This window comes from Oncorhynchus gorbuscha, linkage group LG21 (assembly GCF_021184085.1).
Source record: "Oncorhynchus gorbuscha isolate QuinsamMale2020 ecotype Even-year linkage group LG21, OgorEven_v1.0, whole genome shotgun sequence".
NCBI lineage: Eukaryota > Metazoa > Chordata > Actinopteri > Salmoniformes > Salmonidae > Oncorhynchus > Oncorhynchus gorbuscha.
In genome coordinates this window covers 59,354,690-59,372,097 of record NC_060193.1, presented here as the reverse complement: position 1 = coordinate 59,372,097, position 17,408 = coordinate 59,354,690, and the positions used below count along the sequence as shown (strand labels likewise).

Sequence of the window (17,408 nt, the reverse complement as noted above, 5' to 3'; positions counted from 1 at the left end):
GTGTGTTTCTGTGTGTGTGTGTGTGTTTCTGCGTGTGTGTGTGTGTTTCTGTGTGTGTGTTTCTGTGTGTGTGTGTGTGTTTCTGTGTGTGTGTGTTTCTGCGTGTGTGTGTTTCTGCGTGTGTGTGTGTTTCTGTGTGTGTGTGTGTGTGTTTCTGTGTGTGTGTGTTTCTGTGTGTGTGTGTGTGTTTCTGCGTGTGTGTGTGTGTTTCTGCGTGTGTGTGTGTTTCTGTGTGTGTGTTTCTGCGCGTGTGTGTGTGTGTTTCTGCGTGTGTGTATGTGTGTGTTTCTGCGTGTGTGTGTGTTTCTGTGTGTGTGTGTGTTTCTGCGTGTGTGTGTGTTTCTGCGTGTGTGTGTATGTGTGTGTTTCTGCGTGTGTGTGTGTGTGGACACAACACCGCACTCCGCTGGGTCACACTACTCCTTTAAACATGGACCACGTCTCAGGAGATTTGTACAACGCTGCCAAGTGATCGGTGCAAGAATAAACGTAAGGTGTGAATGTATGTAAACTTCCCTCACGGTCTTCTTTACTGTTCTCTCAGCCGCGTTGAGCGCTAAGATCAAAGCATTGATTTATGGAGAGAAGATGTTTATTCTGCCTGCTGAAATAACCTCCCAAGTTGTTCTATTGTGGAAAGATTAGTTACACTTGTGTAACCGGTGTAACCGGTCATTACTGGCTAGTTAGCTGGGCGCGCTGTGGGGCATTTCAATCAGTGATATCACTCACTCTGAGACCTTGAAGTAGTTGTTCCCCTTGCTCTGCGAGGACCGCAGCTTTTGTGGAGCGATAGGTAACGTTGCTGCGAGGGTGACTGTTGTCGATGTGTGCAGAGGGTCCATTCAAGCCCAGGTTGGGGGAAGGAGAGGGACGGAAGCAAAACTGTGACACTTGCTTAGATATTGTTGCCATCAACATCATGCTACAGGTGTGAGGAGAAAAGGCACTAGTACAGAGAACAATCTGAACTCTACATAACACCCTTCAGACATCGAATAGGTCTGTGACTGTCTCTTTTTTTATTGAACAATTACGCACGTCCATTTCCTTCCTCCATGACCTGCTAACCTTGTGACCTGACAAACAGAAAAATCCTGCTCCTCTTACCCTTAGTGTCTCCTCTCCTCAAACCCAAGGGCCTGTCGCGACGACGACCTAACCTCTCGCTCTGTCCTTTGGCCTGCAGGTCTCTGTACTTTCCCTCTGTTTTTGGTGGTGTTGGAGTTGGGGGCTTCCCAAGGCATGAGACTGCTTGTGACTCTGGCCACAGGTCCAATACGTTGCGGTGCAGTGCAGTCCAGGGCCCTGCAACAGAACAATGATGAATGAGAGATCCTGGAGCACCATGACTTTTCTCAGACAGCTGGGGTTTTAACACTGAGCTGCCATCTCCATCTCACTGCCCTGCCCAACTTGGCCATCATACAGCACTGTACAGTAGTAGAGATGTTATCACTCTGGACAGTAGTAGAGATGTTATCACTCTGGACAGTAGTAGAGATGTTATCACTCTGGACAGTAGTAGAGGTGTTAACACTATGAACATTAGTAAAGGTGTTATCACTCTATAGTAGTGGAGGTGTTATCACTATGTACAGTAGTAGAGGTGTTATCACTCTGGACAGTAGTAGAGGTGTTATCACTCTGGACAGTAGTAGAGGTGTTATCACTCTGGACAGTAGTAGAGATGTTATCACTCTGGACAGTAGTAGAGGTGTTATCACTATGTACAGTAGTAGAGGTGTTATCACTATGAACATTAGTAAAGGTGTTATCACTCTATAGTAGTGGAGGTGTTATCACTATGAACAGTAGTAGAGGTGTTATCACTATGACCAGTAGTAGAGGTGTTGTCACTATAAACAGTAGTAGAGGTGTTATCACTATGAACAGTAGTAGAGGTGTTAACACTATGAACAGTAGTAGAGGTGTTATCACTCTGGACAGTAGTAGAGGTGTTAACACTATGAACATTAGTAAAGGTGTTATCACTCTATACTAGTGGAGGTGTTATCACTATGAACAGTAGTAGAGGTGTTATCACTATGACCAGTAGTAGAGGTGTTATCACTATGAACAGTAGTAAAGGTGTTATCACTATGACCAGTAGTAGAGGTGTTATCACTATAAACAGTAGTAGAGGTGTTATCACTATGAACAGTAGTAGAGGTGTTATCACTATGAACAGTAGTAGAGGTGTTATCACTATGAACAGTAGTGGAGGTGTTATCACTATGAACAGTAGTAGAGGTGTTATCACTATGACCAGTAGTAGAGGTGTTATCACTATGACCAGTAGTAGAGGTGTTATCACTATGACTAGTAGTAGAGGTGTTATCACTATGAACAGTAGTAAAGGTGTTATCACTATGACCAGTAGTAGAGGTATTATCACTATAAACAGTAGTAGAGGTGTTATCACTATGAACAGTAGTAGAGGTGTTATCACTATGAACAGTAGTAGAGGTGTTATCACTATGACCAGTAGTAGGTGTTATCACTATGAACAGTAGTAGAGGTGTTATCACTATGACCAGTAGTAGAGGTGTTATCACTATAAACAGTAGTAGACTATGAACAGTAGTAGAGGTGTTATCACTATGAACAGTAGTAGAGGTGTTATCACTATGAACAGTAGTAGAGGTGTTATCACTATAAACAGTAGTAGAGGTGTTATCACTATGAACAGTAGTAGAGGTGTTATCACTATGAACAGTAGTAGAGGTGTTATCACTATGAACAGTAGTAGAGGTGTTATCACTATGAACAGTAGTAGAGGTGTTATCACTATGAACAGTAGTAGAGGTGTTATCACTATGAACAGTAGTAGAGGTGTTATCACTATGAACAGTAGTGTTATCACTATGTACAGTAGTAGAGGTGTTATCACTATGAACAGTAGTAGAGGTGTTATCACTATGAACAGTAGTAGAGGTGTTATCACTATGAACAGTAGTAGAGGTGTTATCACTATAAACAGTAGTAGAGGTGTTATCTATGAACAGTAGTAGAGGTGAACAGTATGAACAGTAGTAGAGGTGTTATCACTATGAACAGTAGTAGAGGTGTTATCACTATGAACAGTAGTAGAGGTGTTACACTATGAACAGTAGTAGAGGTGTTATCACTATGAACAGTAGTAGAGGTGTTATCACTATGAACAGTAGTAGAGGTGTTATCACTATGAACAGTAGTAGAGGTGTTATCACTATGAACAGTAGTAGAGGTGTTAACACTATGAACAGTAGTAGAGGTGTTATCACTATGAACAGTAGTAGATGTGTTATCACTATGAACAGTAGTAGAGGTGTTATCACTATGAACAGTAGTAGAGGTGTTAACACTATGAACAGTAGTAGAGGTGTTATCACTATGAACAGTAGTAGAGGTGTTATCACTATGAACAGTAGTAGAGGTGTTATCACTATGAACAGTAGTAGAGGTGTTATCACTATGAACAGTAGTAGAGGTGTTATCACTATGAACAGTAGTAGAGGTGTTATCTATGAACAGTAGTAGAAACAGTACAGTAGTAGAGGTGTTATCACTATAAACAGTAGTGGAGGTGTTATCACAGTAGTAGAGGTGTTATCACTATGAACAGTAGTAGAGGTGTTATCACTATGAACAGTAGTAGAGGTGTTATCACTATGAACAGTAGAAAAGGTGTTATCACTCTATATTAGTGGAGGTGTTATCACTATGAACAGTAGTAGAGGTGTTAACACTATGAACAGTAGTAGAGGTGTTATCACTATGAACAGTAGAGGTGTTATCACTATAAACAGTAGTGGAGGTGTTATCACTATGAACAGTAGTAGAGGTGTTATCACTATGAACAGTAGTAGAGGTGTTATCACTATGAACAGTAGTGGAGGTGTTATCACTATGAACAGTAGTAGAGGTGTTATCACTATGAACAGTAGTAGAGGTGTTATCACTATGAACAGTAGTAGAGGTGTTATCACTATGAACATTAGTAAAGGTGTTATCACTATGAACAGTAGTAGAGGTGTTATCACTATGAACAGTAGTAGAGGTGTTATCACTATGAACATTAGTAAAGGTGTGAACAGTAGTAGAGGTGTTATCACTATGAACAGTAGTAGAGTAGTAGAGTGTTATCACTATGAACAGTAGTAGAGGTGTTAAGGTGTTATCACTATGAACAGTAGAAGAGGTGTTATCACTCTATATTAGTGGAGGTGTTAACTATGAACAGTAGAGGTGTTAACACTATGAACAGTAGTAGAGGTGTTATCACTATGAACAGTAGTAGAGGTGTTAACACTATGAACAGTAGTAGAGGTGTTATCACTATGAACAGTAGTAGAGGTGTTATCACTATGAACAGTAGTAGAGGTGTTAACACTATGAACAGTAGTAGAGGTGTTATCACTATGAACAGTAGTGGAGGTGTTATCACTATGAACAGTAGTAGAGGTGTTATCACTATGTACAGTAGTAGAGGTGTTATCACTATGAACAGTAGTAGAGGTGTTAACACTATGAACAGTAGTAGATGTGTTATCACTATGAACAGTAGTAGAGATGTTATCACTATGAACAGTAGTAGAGGTGTTAACACTATGAACAGTAGTAGAGGTGTTATCACTATGAACAGTAGAAAAGGTGTTATCACTCTATATTAGTGGAGGTGTTATCACTATGAACAGTAGTAGAGGTGTTAACACTATGAACAGTAGTAGAGGTGTTATCACTATGAACAGTAGTAGAGGTGTTATCACTATGAACAGTAGTAGAGGTGTTATCACTATGAACAGTAGTGGAGGTGTTATCACTATGAACAGTAGTAGAGGTGTTATCACTATGTACAGTAGTAGAGGTGTTATCACTATAAACAGTAGTGGAGGTGTTATCACTATGAACAGTAGTAGAGGTGTTATCACTATGAACAGTAGTGGAGGTGTTAACACTATGAACAGTAGTAGAGGTGTTATCACTATGAACAGTAGAAAAGGTGTTATCACTCTATATTAGTGGAGGTGTTATCACTATGAACAGTAGTAGAGGTGTTAACACTATGAACAGTAGTAGAGGTGTTATCACTATGAACAGTAGTGGAGGTGTTATCACTATAAACAGTAGTGGAGGTGTTATCACTATGAACAGTAGTAGAGGTGTTATCACTATGAACAGTAGTAGAGGTGTTATCACTATGAACAGTAGTGGAGGTGTTATCACTATGAACAGTAGTAGAGGTGTTATCACTATGAACAGTAGTAGAGGTGTTATCACTATGAACAGTAGTGGAGGTGTTATCACTATGAACATTAGTAAAGGTGTTATCACTATGAACAGTAGTAGAGGTGTTAACACTATGAACATTAGTAAAGGTGTTATCACTATGAACATTAGTAAAGGTGTTATCACTATGAACAGTAGTAGATGTGTTATCACTATGAACAGTAGTGGAGGTGTTATTTGCTGTATTTCATGCTGAAACCCTCATATTAAACACCAATGGTATTCACTGAGCTGATGGTTTATATTTAGAATAATGTTTTACAGTTTTGTCATTCAATTTTTTTAATCATTTTATTATATATATATATATATATATATATATATATATATATATATATATATATACAGTAATAGTCAAAGTTTAGACACACCTACTCGTTCCAGGGTTTTTCTTTATTTTGACTATTTTCTACATTGTATAATAATGGTGAAGACATCAACACTATAAAATAACACATATGGAATCATGTAGTGACCAAAAAAGTGTTAAACAAATCCAAAATATATTTAATATTTGAGATTCTTCAAAGAAGCCACCTTTTGCCTTGATGACAGCTTTGCACACTTGGCATCCACAGTGATCAGCGAGACAATTATTCCCAGACTCAGAAGACATCCCTTAGGCTTCATGTTGGAAATGACTCTGAGACCTCTGGATTAAGAATGATTTACAGCTTTGATTAAAATAACACACAAACATGAAAGAGCTGAGAGGGGATACCAAGACACCAGCATTTACTTTACACCAAGAGGTATATTTCTGATCCGATAAGATTTTCAGGGAGAAAAATATAAAACTATTGTGTTTGCAATGCTTGTATCCAGCACCATGGACAGAGGACTGAGTGCTGCCAAACACAAATGGTAGGCAGGGTAGCCTAGTGGTTAGAGTGTTGGACTAGTAACCGAAGGTTGCAAGTTCAAATCCCGAGCTGACAAATCTGTTGTTCTGCCCCTGAACAGGCAGTTAACCCACTGTTCCTAGGCTGTCATTGAAAATAAGAATTTGTTCTTAACTGACTTGCCTAGTAAGATAAATAAAACAAATAAATAAATAAACACCAGATGGCACTGCAATATAATGTTTTAATTTACTCGCTTTGCAATGAGTAAATAATAATAATAAAAAGTACATGACCCGGAAATAATAATATATGACCCGGAAATAATAATATACTGACAACAACAATAACAACAACAACAGCAGAGAAAACAGAGAAGAGCAATAGGCTCTTTAAAACAGATGCATCATGGCAAGTCTCCAAGGACGTGTCAATCTGCCTCCTGCTGAGAGCAACGAGACCAAAACACATCCTAGTCAATTACCAACACCTGTCCTACCAACACCCCTAGGTCATTTAACAATACTGTAATTTAACTTCACTAGGGTAGGGGGCAGCATTCGTAATTTTTGATGAAAAGCATGCCCAAATTAAACGGTCTGCTACTCAGTCCCATTATATAGGATATGCATATAATTAGTAGATCTGTATAGAGAACACTCTAAAGTTTCAAAAACTGTTAAATTCATGTCTGTGAGTATAACAGAACTGATATGGCAGGTGAATACCCGAGGAAAATCCACCAGAAAGTACTATTATTTTGAAAGGCTGTTTTCTATTGAAAGCCTATCTACCATACAAAGACTTAGGACCCAGTTCACGAGCTCTGTGTCTTCCTCTACATGTGACTAGTCTTTAGACACTGTTTCAGGCTTTTACTCTGAAAATGAGGGAGATACAGCACTTTCAATCAGTGGCCAGTGGAAATTTCCATTCATCAGTCATGCGCCTGATCGTGAACGTGCCTTTCTTGTTTCTCCTTTCCCATTGACAAAGATTTTGTCCGATTTAAATATTATTAATTATTTATGACAAAAACAACCAGAGGATTGATTTTAAACATCGTTTGGCATGTTTCTTCTAACCTTTATTGTACTTTTTAAAAACTTTTCATCCTGGAATTAGTGCAAGCGCCTTCTGCATTCGTATTACTGGACAAAACGCGCGAACAAAAAGAAGGTTTTTGCTCATAAAGAGGTACATTATCGAACACAATGAACATTTATTGTCTAACATGGAGACCTGGGAGTGCCACCAGATGAAGATCATCAAAGGTACTGTATGTCATTCAGTTTAATGCTATTTCTTACTTTTGTGGCACTCCTTGGCTGGAAAATGGCTGTATGCGTTTCTGTGGCTAGCTAACATAATCGCAAAGTGTGCTTTCGCCGTAAAGCATTAAGGAGAAGTTTATCTATTCTTCCATGAAAACACTTGTATAGTTTATCAATGTTTATGATGAGTATTTCTGTCATTTTATGTGGCTCTCTGCACTTTCACCGGATATTTGTTTGAGACAATGCATGATTTTGGATATAAATATGAACTTTACCGAACAAAACATACATGTATTGTGTAACATGAAGTCCTATGAGTGTCATCTGATGAAGATCATCAAAGGTTAGTGATTCTTTCTATCTATATTTCTGCTTTTTGTGAATCCTCTCTTTGGCTGAAAAATGGCTGTGTTATTCTGTGAATAGGCACTCACCTAACATAATCGTTTGGTTGTTTTCATCGTAAAGCCTTTTTGAAATCGGATACTGTGGCTGGATATACAACAAGTGTATCTTTAAAATGGTGTAAAATACATGTATGTTTGAGGAATTTTAATTATGGGATTTCTGTTGTTTTGAATTTGGTGCCCTGCAGTTTCACTGGCTGTTGACGAGGTGGGACTCTACCGTGGTTAAGGTTAACTACTCCCCCTGTGGACAGTGAGGGCCAGACACCCAGAGTTAAAGAGAGCCAGGGTACGAGGGTTCAGAGCTGCTATTTTCCAGTCTCCACGCAGCCCACTCACACATCAACCAATCGGGTGACAGTCTTGGATAATCCAAGGGATTCTAGACGGACCAATTGCGAGATGCCTGTGGGAGCCGTCTTCTTTGGCTCCTCAATTTGGCCGTGGAGAGAGAACGACGGGCCTCCACTAGGGAGTTGACGTCCGGCACACAGCAGATTCAGAATCCAACAACTGAGCCGGGTCCAAGCTCTCAGCTGCAAAAGCAACCTGTTTCCTCCCCACTCCCTGCCTTATTTACTTATCAGATTCACATGACTGCAATAAAATTCTCACATTGTTGGGGCTTGCTGTTGGAACAACAAAAGTCAGTCAAACGTCTAAATTTTCCTTCAACAGGCTGCCAAAATGTATTTCTCCGAACCCTCTGTCAATACTTAGACCAGGACTCTCAAACCCTGTTCCTGGTGAGCAACCCCTGTAGGTTTTCTACCTATAGGACGGTAGCTTTCCAGGAACGGGGTTGGAGAACCCTGACCTAGACACTAACCTGTGATTTTTAGTGTGGTGCAAAACAATAATGATAATGCAACAAAGTGGCTCCCGAGTGGTGCAGCGGTCTAAGGCACCGTTCTCAGTGCCAGAGGTGTCACTACAGTCCCTGGTTCAAATCCGGTTGTGATTGGGAGTCCCATAGGGTGGCGCACAATTGGCCCAGTGTCGTCAGGGTTTGGCCGTTACTGTAAATAAGTATTTGTTCTTAACTAACTTGCCAAGTTTAATAAATAAAAAGAAATAAAAAAGGCTATTGCCACTCTACCACAGGATGTCTGTTTCCTACCACCTTTGCTACCACTTCCAACCACAGCAGTGTCTGCTTGGTCCCGCGCCACAACTCTTTTATAGCCCCCAACTCGGGGGTTTGAAAATAATCCCATTTCCATTTCTCCTCTGTATTTCCCTGACTGCTTCCAGATGGTAACTTTCATTCTCAATGATCAAAAGGGGATCATGAGGAAAAGCATGTTGAATACCAACCATGCTGTTGAGATATGTGCTTCTTTGGTAGTCTGTAGTCAGGTCTGGCATCGCTGTTTCAACGGCACCCCTTGGCCTAATACCCCTTCACTATGTAAACATGCAGTGAACAAGAAAAGATGACAAGTGAACTTATACGTGAACATTACTGGCCCTGTCATCGTCTATCCTAATCGAACACGGCTTGTTTCTGATTCTGATCCAACTGCAACCTCACTTCAAACACGGACACAGCAAGCAAATAAATAAGGGATAATATCATATTTTCCACTCATCTGAACTCTGGACTGTTGAGGTGGTAAAATCAGACTCTCTGTTATGACGCTCAGTAAGACAATATGCAGCTCAGAGGACCAGTTCTCTCTACCCAGAATACCATCAGATGTATTTCTAATGTTTCTCATGTTCACAAAAACTGAAAACATGAGACTGAAAATGGATGAAGACAGGGTCCGTTTTCTTTATTCTGCCATATTACACTTCTGTCTGTTTTTTATCCAATGTTCTATTATTCTCTATAGTATTATCATTATCACTGCATTGTTGGATAAGAGCTCTCAAGGAAGAATTTCACAGTACTGCTTTACACCGGTTGTATCCTGAATGAACTTTGAAACTTGAAACATATTCAACACGCAGAAACTTGAAACATATTGGAACAGACTCACAGTCAAAGGTTAGTGGGTTAAACATATTCTATAGAATAGACTCACAGTCAAAGGTTAGTGGGTTAAACATATTCTATGGAACAGACTGGCAGGTTATGGTTAAACATATTCTATAGACAAGACAGTCAAAAGGTTAGTGGTTAAACATATTCAGACTCACAGTCAAAAGGTTAGTGGGTTAAACATATTCTATGGAACAGACTCCCAGTCAAAATGTTAGTGGGTTAAACATATTCTATAGAACAGAGTGACAGTCAAAAGGTTAGTGGGTTAAACATATTCTATAGAACAGACTGACAGTCAAAAGGTTAGTGGGTTAAACATATTCTATAGAACAGACTGACAGTCAAAAGGTTAGTGGGTTAAACATATTCTATAGAATAGACTCACAGTCAAAAGGTTAGTGGGTTAAACATATTCTATGGAACAGACTCCCAGTCAAAATGTTAGTGGGTTAAACATATTCTATAGAACAGAGTGACAGTCAAAAGGTTAGTGGGTTAAACATATTCTATAGAACAGACTGACAGTCAAAAGGTTAGTGGGTTAAACATATTCTATAGAACAGACTGACAGTCAAAAAGGTTAGTGGGTTAAACATATTCTATAGAACAGACTGACAGTCAAAAGGTTAGTGGGTTAAACATATTCTATAGAACAGACTGACAGTCAAAAGGTTAGTGGGTTAAACATATTCTATAGAACAGACTGACAGTCAAAAGGTTAGTGGGTTAAACATATTCTATAGAACAGACTGACAGTCAAAAGGTTAGTGGGTTAAACATATTCTATAGAACAGACTCACAGTCAAAGGTTAGTGGGTTAAACATATTCTATGGAACAGACTCACAGTCAAAAGGTTAGTGGGTTAAACCTATTCTATGGAACAGACTCACAGTCAAAAGGTTAGTGGGTTAAACATATTCTATGGAACAGACTGACAGTCAAAAGGTTAGTGGGTTAAACATATTCTATAGAACAGACTGACAGTCAAAAGGTTAGTGGGTTAAACATATTCTATGGAACAGACTGACAGTCAAAAGGTTAGTGGGTTAAACATATTCTATAGAACAGACTCACAGTCAAAAGGTTAGTGGGTTAAACATATTCTATGGAACAGACTCACAGTCAAAAGGTTAGTGGGTTAAACATATTCTATGGAACAGACTGACAGTCAAAAGGTTAGTGGGTTAAACATATTCTATGGAACAGACTCACAGTCAAAAGGTTAGTGGGTTAAACATATTCTATGGAACAGACTGACAGTCAAAAGGTTAGTGGGTTAAACATATTCTATGGAACAGACTGACAGTCAAAAGGTTAGTGGGTTAAACATATTCTATGGAACAGACTCACAGTCAAAAGGTTAGTGGATTAAACATATTCTATGGAACAGACTGACAGTCAAAAGGTTAGTGGGTTAAACATATTCTATGGAACACAGATGGAGTGAGGGAAAAGGCGGGAACAAAAGGAAGGATTTTCATTTTTTACCACGTTGGGCTTTACTTGATGCCGTTTTGCTTGCGTCGGTTCCAGAAATCAAGCCTGAACAGTTTAAGTTGAATGCGGATCATGTCCTCTGAACACAAAGGTAGGACGCATGGCTGGAGACAAAGTACTGTAAATCTTACAAAGCTGCCCTTGGAAACTCTACACAGAATACCAGAGGGAAATGCCTGACACCTTCCCATGGACCAATCTGTGTGCTCTCCTTCCTTCCTTGAATAAGGAGTTTTACCCTACAGATGTAGGGTCTTAATTTGATCACTCTTTTCTTGATGAAACTTGTAGTTTTGTTGCTGAAAGTTGTAGTGTATTCGGGGGTTTAAAAAAGGCTTCTAAAGTTTGTAATTTCCACTTTAAAATGTCAGACTTGATTTGTCCTATCGAAAAATGTATCAACCCATACAAAAATGGCCAATAATTATAATCCACATAATATTTCACATTTCCTGTTGCTGCAGGATTATTTCAAGTTCAATGGGGTGATGTCAGAGTTGGGACGTCCAAAAGTATCCACTTAGACTTCTTCCCAGCAGCATTCTGGAGTTTCAAAGGGAAAGACACACCACTAGTTCCGCAGGAATGTCCGATCAGCTGACAGAGCCGAGCGGAGCCAAACACACATCTGGGGACTGTAAAACCCATCGGGACCTAAGCCTCTCTCTCTCTCTCCCTCTCGTCTTCATCTCATCTGTGGGTGCTCTCTCTGTGTATTCAGGAACACCACTCCACACTTCACTCAGCTGACCTGGTCTAGAGGTGAAGACCTTTGGGCAGCAGAGACAGAGAGATAGAGAGATAGAGAGATAAAGAGATAGAGAGATAGAGCAGTAGGGAGGAAAAGTAGAAGAGAGAGAGAAAGAAAGAGAGACAGAGAGAAGGAGAGTGAGACACAGAGACAGCAAGAGAGAGACCGCCCAAGAAAGAGAGACAGAGAGAAGGAGAGTGAGACAGAGACAGCAAGAGAGAGACCGCCCAAGAAAGAGAGACGGAGAGAAGGAGAGTGAGACACAGAGACAGCAAGAGAGAGACCGCCTAAGAAAGAGAGACAGAGAGAAGGAGAGTGAGACAGAGAGACAGCAAGAGAGAGACCGCCCAAGAAAGAGAGACAGAGAGAAGGAGAGTGAGACACAGAGACAGCAAGAGAGAGACCGCCCAAGAAAGAGAGACAGAGAGAAGGAGAGTGAGACAGAGAGACAGCAAAGAGAGACCGCCCAAGAAAGAGAGACAGAGAGAAGGAGAGTGAGACACAGAGACAGCAAGAGAGAGACCGCCCAAGAAAGAGAGACAGAGAGAAGGAGAGTGAGACAGAGAGACAGCAAGAGAGAGACCACCCAAGAAAGAGAGAGAGAGAGTAAGAGGGAGGGAGAGAAAGAAAGAGAGACAGAGAGAAGGAGAGTGAGACAGAGACAGCAAGAGAGAGACCGCCCAAGAAAGAGAGACAGAGAGAAGGAGAGTGAGACACAGAGACAGCAAAGAGAGACCGCCCAAGAAAGAGAGGAGAGAGAGTAAGAGGGAGGGAGAGAAAGAAAGAGAGCTAGACCTGTCAGCCCATCAGACAACTGTATGAGGATGAGATGGCTGTGAGGTCTCCTGTCCCACTCTGACAGCAGTAGTGTGGGGAGGAGCAGAGGAATCAATCCTCCCTCCAACTCACTCCTGATCCTTTGTCTTTCACTCACTTTAACTTTGTTCCCAAGCTCTCCCCCCTCCCTCTGTTCTCCTCCATTCCTCCCTCCTTCACCTCTCCCTCCCCTCTGCATTCCTCTCTCCTTCACCTTTCCCCTCCCCTCTGTTCTTCATTCCTCCCTTCTTCCTCTCCCCTCTCCTCCGCTCTCCTCTCCAATCCCTCTCCTTCACCTCTCCCCTCCCCTCTGCTCTCCTCTCCAATCCTCTCTCCTTCACCTCTCCCTCCCCTCTGTTCTCCCTCTCCATTCCTCTCCTTCACCTCTCCCCTCCCCTCTCTCTTCACCCTCTCCCCTTCCCCCTCTCTCCTTCACCTCTCCCCTCCCCTCTGCTCTCCTCTCCATTCCCTCTCCTTCCTCCCTCACCTCTCCCCTCTCCCTCTGCTCTCCTCTCCATTCCTCTCTCCTTCACCTCTCCCCTCCCCTCTGTTCTCTCCTCTCCATTCCTCTCCTTCACCTCCCCTCTGCTCTCCTCTCCATTCCTCTCTCCTTCACCTCTCCCCTCCCCTCTGTTCTCCTCTCCATTCCTCCCTCCTTCACCTCTCCCCTCCCCTCTGCTCTCCTCTCCATTCCTCTCCCCTCCCTCCTCTCCTCTCCCTCCCATCTCCTGCTCTCCTTCACCTCTCCCCCTCCCCTCTGCTCTCCTCTCCATTCCTCCCTCCTTCACCCCTCCCCTCCCCCTCCATTCCTCTCTCCTTCACCTCTCCCCCTGTCCCTCTCCATTCCTCCCTCCTTTCACCCCTCCCCTCCTCTCCTCTCCATTCCTCCCTCCCTTCACCTCTCCCCTCCCCTCTGCTCTCCTCTCCATTCCTCTCTCCTTCACTTCTCCCTCTCTCCATTCCTCCCTCCTTCACTTCTCTCCTCCACTCTGCTCTCCTCTCCATTTCTCCCTCCTTCACCTCTCCCTCCCCCTGCTCTCCTCTCCTCTCCATTCCCTCTCCTTCACCTCTCCCCTCCTCTCTGCTCTCCTCTCCATTCCTCTCTCCTTCACCTCTCCCTCCCCTCTGAACTCCTCTCAATTCCTCTCTCCTTCACCTCTCCTCCCCTCTGCTCTCCTCTCCAGTCCTCCCTCTTTCACTTCTCCCCTCCACTCTGCTCGCCATTCCTCCTCCCTTCACTTCTCCCCTCCACTCTTCTCTCCTCTCCATTCCTCCTCCTTCACCTCTCCCCTCCCCTCCACTCTGCTCTCCTCTCTTCTCCCTCTTCTCCCCCTCCCTCTCCCTGTATGTGCTGTTCATCTGGCCTTGTCCGATGTGATTTATCCCATCACAAACACTACTCCCACTCCCAGCAGCCTAAATACCTGCCCTGCAAAGGTCAGCGCCTCTGCCAATATTCCCGTTGTCCTGCCCATGTTATGATCTGATCGATGTGTGTGTGTGCCTGGCCTTTTCCAGCATTCCTTCACACATAGATGCTCTCTTTACAGACCAAGGCTACAGGAGTCACCCTGAGTTATTTGGTCATAGCTCTCAGTCTCCAGAGGGGAAACCAATGGTGATCATGATGACCTCAGCAGTTCACAGTTCACACACCTATCAATATAACGCAATGTAATCCCTACTGCCTCTGATCAGGAGACTCACTATGTCTGAGTGTTGGAGTGTGCCCGTCTGTCCGTAAATATAAAAAACAACCTGTGTAGTCAGGTTTGCTTAATATAAGGAATTTGATGTGTCATGACGTTGGCCTGGGGGTAGGTTTATGACAGTCATAAATACCTCTTCCCCCTCTTTCCCTCTCTCTACCCTACTGATGTTACATTTGAAAACCCCTTGGTTAACATAGAGATTCTGGGAACATCAGAAGGTGGGGAAATGAACTATATTCTGTAATCCGACCAATGGAACATATGCGGTGGTACTTAATGAATATGATGTCAGATCGGGTTGTCATCTGAGACATTCTCATCAATGATAAGATGACATAAACTCTACAGTGGAAAGTCTACACATCAGAGTTGTCGGATTCACATGGAATTGTTGTTTAATTTAAATGTTTGAATATGAAATTATTCGTGATGGGATGAAATGTGAATTTAGCTTCTAAAATGTGAGATTTGGGTTTTCATAAGTTTAGGGCTGCTCAATCAGTGGCCCTCCCTGTGAAGGGACAAGGGCTATAAAACTTTTCAAATACACCCTCCTCTCCCTTCCTATATAACGCCTTGACGACCATATAACCTTCAGTTCCCAGGACGTGAGGACGACGGTCCGATGTCAGAATGGTTCAGATAATAACTACAGAACGAAGCCAACATCAGCGTGAGCTTTGGTTGCAAATGGTATGAACTTTGAACTCTTATTCACTACAGAAGTGATACCTAGCCGTTGAGTTAGCAACACCTGCTGCAAAATGAGGGTTAGGAAGGAACAGACAGAGTATCCCGTCTCAACAACGCTACTACAACGCTATCACTCAACAACGCTACTACAACGTATCCAATTGACCACCAGAGACATTCCTCAAAGGACAAAGGAATCGGTTGGCCTTCCATCTACCACCAACCTACCGAAGCGCAGCTCGGAGTAAATATTTATTGCATTCTCCTTTTCCAAATGGGCGGTAATTTAGAATGCATAAGATACTGTATTTACGATAGCACAGCTTCTCCCTGTGTCCCTCAGTCTTCCCGCTCTTTCACTCAAACCCAGCCCTTTTCCTTTGTGTAACCAGCTGTCATATCTGTTCTGCCCGCTAGGGATGTTTTCCTTTATGACGTAATTTGTAATCAAATTTTGATTTAAATATGTGTATGTGTAATTCTGTGTGATTAGTTAGGTATTTAGTAAATAAATAATTAAACCCAATTTTGTATTGCTGATTCAACTTGTTAATTTGTCAGGGTTCGTGCAGATAACCAAGAATTTACAACTTTCAGATGAGACTGAATAAAGATGACGATTAATATTGACTGCTATTGATGTAAAATATTAGTAGGTCTTTAAGAGTTTATTCGGAAGATAACAGCTCTATAAATATTATTTTTGTGGTGCCCGACTGTCTAGTTAATTACATTTACATGATTAGCTCAAACAGGTAATATTAATTAAGGAGACATTATTTTATAGAATACCATGTCATATCACTTAATCCGGCATAGCCAAAGACACAACAGATGTATAGCATTTCATTTTTAGTATGACAATCCAGTACTTTTTCCACCACTGTACTTAAGTAGATTTAAAATCAGATACTTTAAGACTTTTACTCAAGTAATATTTTACTGGGTGACATTCACTTTGACTTGAGTTATGTTTTTAAGGTATCTTTACTTTTACTCAAGTATGACTACTGAGTACTTTTCCAACTACTGCAGTGTGAGAAATATCCCATCCAAGAGACCAGTCTAAGGGACTTTGGCTTCTGTCGTCGATGCTCTCTTCACAATAACACTTTACCCTGCAGTTACAAAGCAGGTACCATGTAACGCCATGTTAATAATAAAATGTTATTACCGTTGGTTACATAAGGTGTTACCATAACACATATTTCTCCTTCCCCCTTGTACCATAATCCACCATAAAAGATATATAACAGCATGTTGGGTTGTTTTACCCACATGCTGATGGCTTCACTCCAGACCATTAAACCAAACCCAGGATCATTTAGGATCTCTCAGAAGAGAGGTGTACAGTACGGCCACGGGCCAGACAGGATAGTGATCAGAATAAGGAACATGATGGATGTCAGAGACAACTTAATGTCTTATACAGTTCTGCAATCAAATATGTTCTATATCACATGTCATACAAACTGACGTAGGAATTCTGAATTCCATGCCATTCGCTTGAGACATCATCCGCGTAACTTTCAAGGATATTTTATTAAGAATATGACTCCACATATCTGCATAACTTTCAAGCTATTTTATTTTAGATATCCACATAACTTTCAAGTTATTTTGCCAATAATATTATTAAATTCATTATGAATACTTCAATTCAGAATCTACATCACTTTTAAGCTATTTTATTATAGATATCCACATAACTGTCAAGTTATTTTATCAACAGTACCTTCAGGAAGTATTTATACCCCTTGACTTATTGCACATTTTGTTGTGTTACAGCCTGAATTCGAAACAAATTAAATATATTTGGTCTCACCCATTTACACAATACCCCATAATGAAATAAGAGAAATTATGTTTTTAGAAATTGTTGCAAATGTATTTCAAATTAAATACAGAAATATCTCATTTACATAAGTATTAGCTCCCTGAGTCCATACATGTTAGATTCACCTTTGGCAGTGATAACAGCTGTGAATCTTTCTGTAAGTCTCTAAGAGCCAATACAGCTGTGAGTCTTTCTGGGTAAGTCTCTAAGAGCCAATACAGCTGTGAATCTTTCTGGGTAAGTCTCTAAGAGCCAATACAGCTGTGAATCTTTCTGGGTAAGTCTCTAAGAGCCAATACAGCTGTGAATCTTTC

At 41.3% G+C, this 17,408-nt stretch overlaps 2 protein-coding genes across 2 annotated transcripts in view; both read right to left on the bottom strand.

Moving 5' to 3' along the window:
• The window catches only part of LOC124008697 (collagen alpha-1(VIII) chain-like), a 22,446-nt gene extending 10,987 nt beyond the window's left edge, over positions 1 to 11,459 (bottom strand). Inside the window, 2 exon segments of the mRNA XM_046320204.1 lie at positions 1,111 to 1,308; positions 11,277 to 11,459. The gene's annotated coding sequence lies outside the window, so the exon portion shown is untranslated.
• LOC124008060 (salivary glue protein Sgs-3-like) overlaps positions 1,113 to 17,408 on the bottom strand; it is a 41,993-nt gene continuing 25,697 nt past the window's right edge. The window contains exon 3 of the mRNA XM_046318964.1: positions 1,113 to 1,308. Within this exon, the coding sequence (XP_046174920.1) occupies positions 1,113 to 1,308 (196 nt within the window). The remainder of the gene's footprint in view (positions 1,309 to 17,408) is intronic.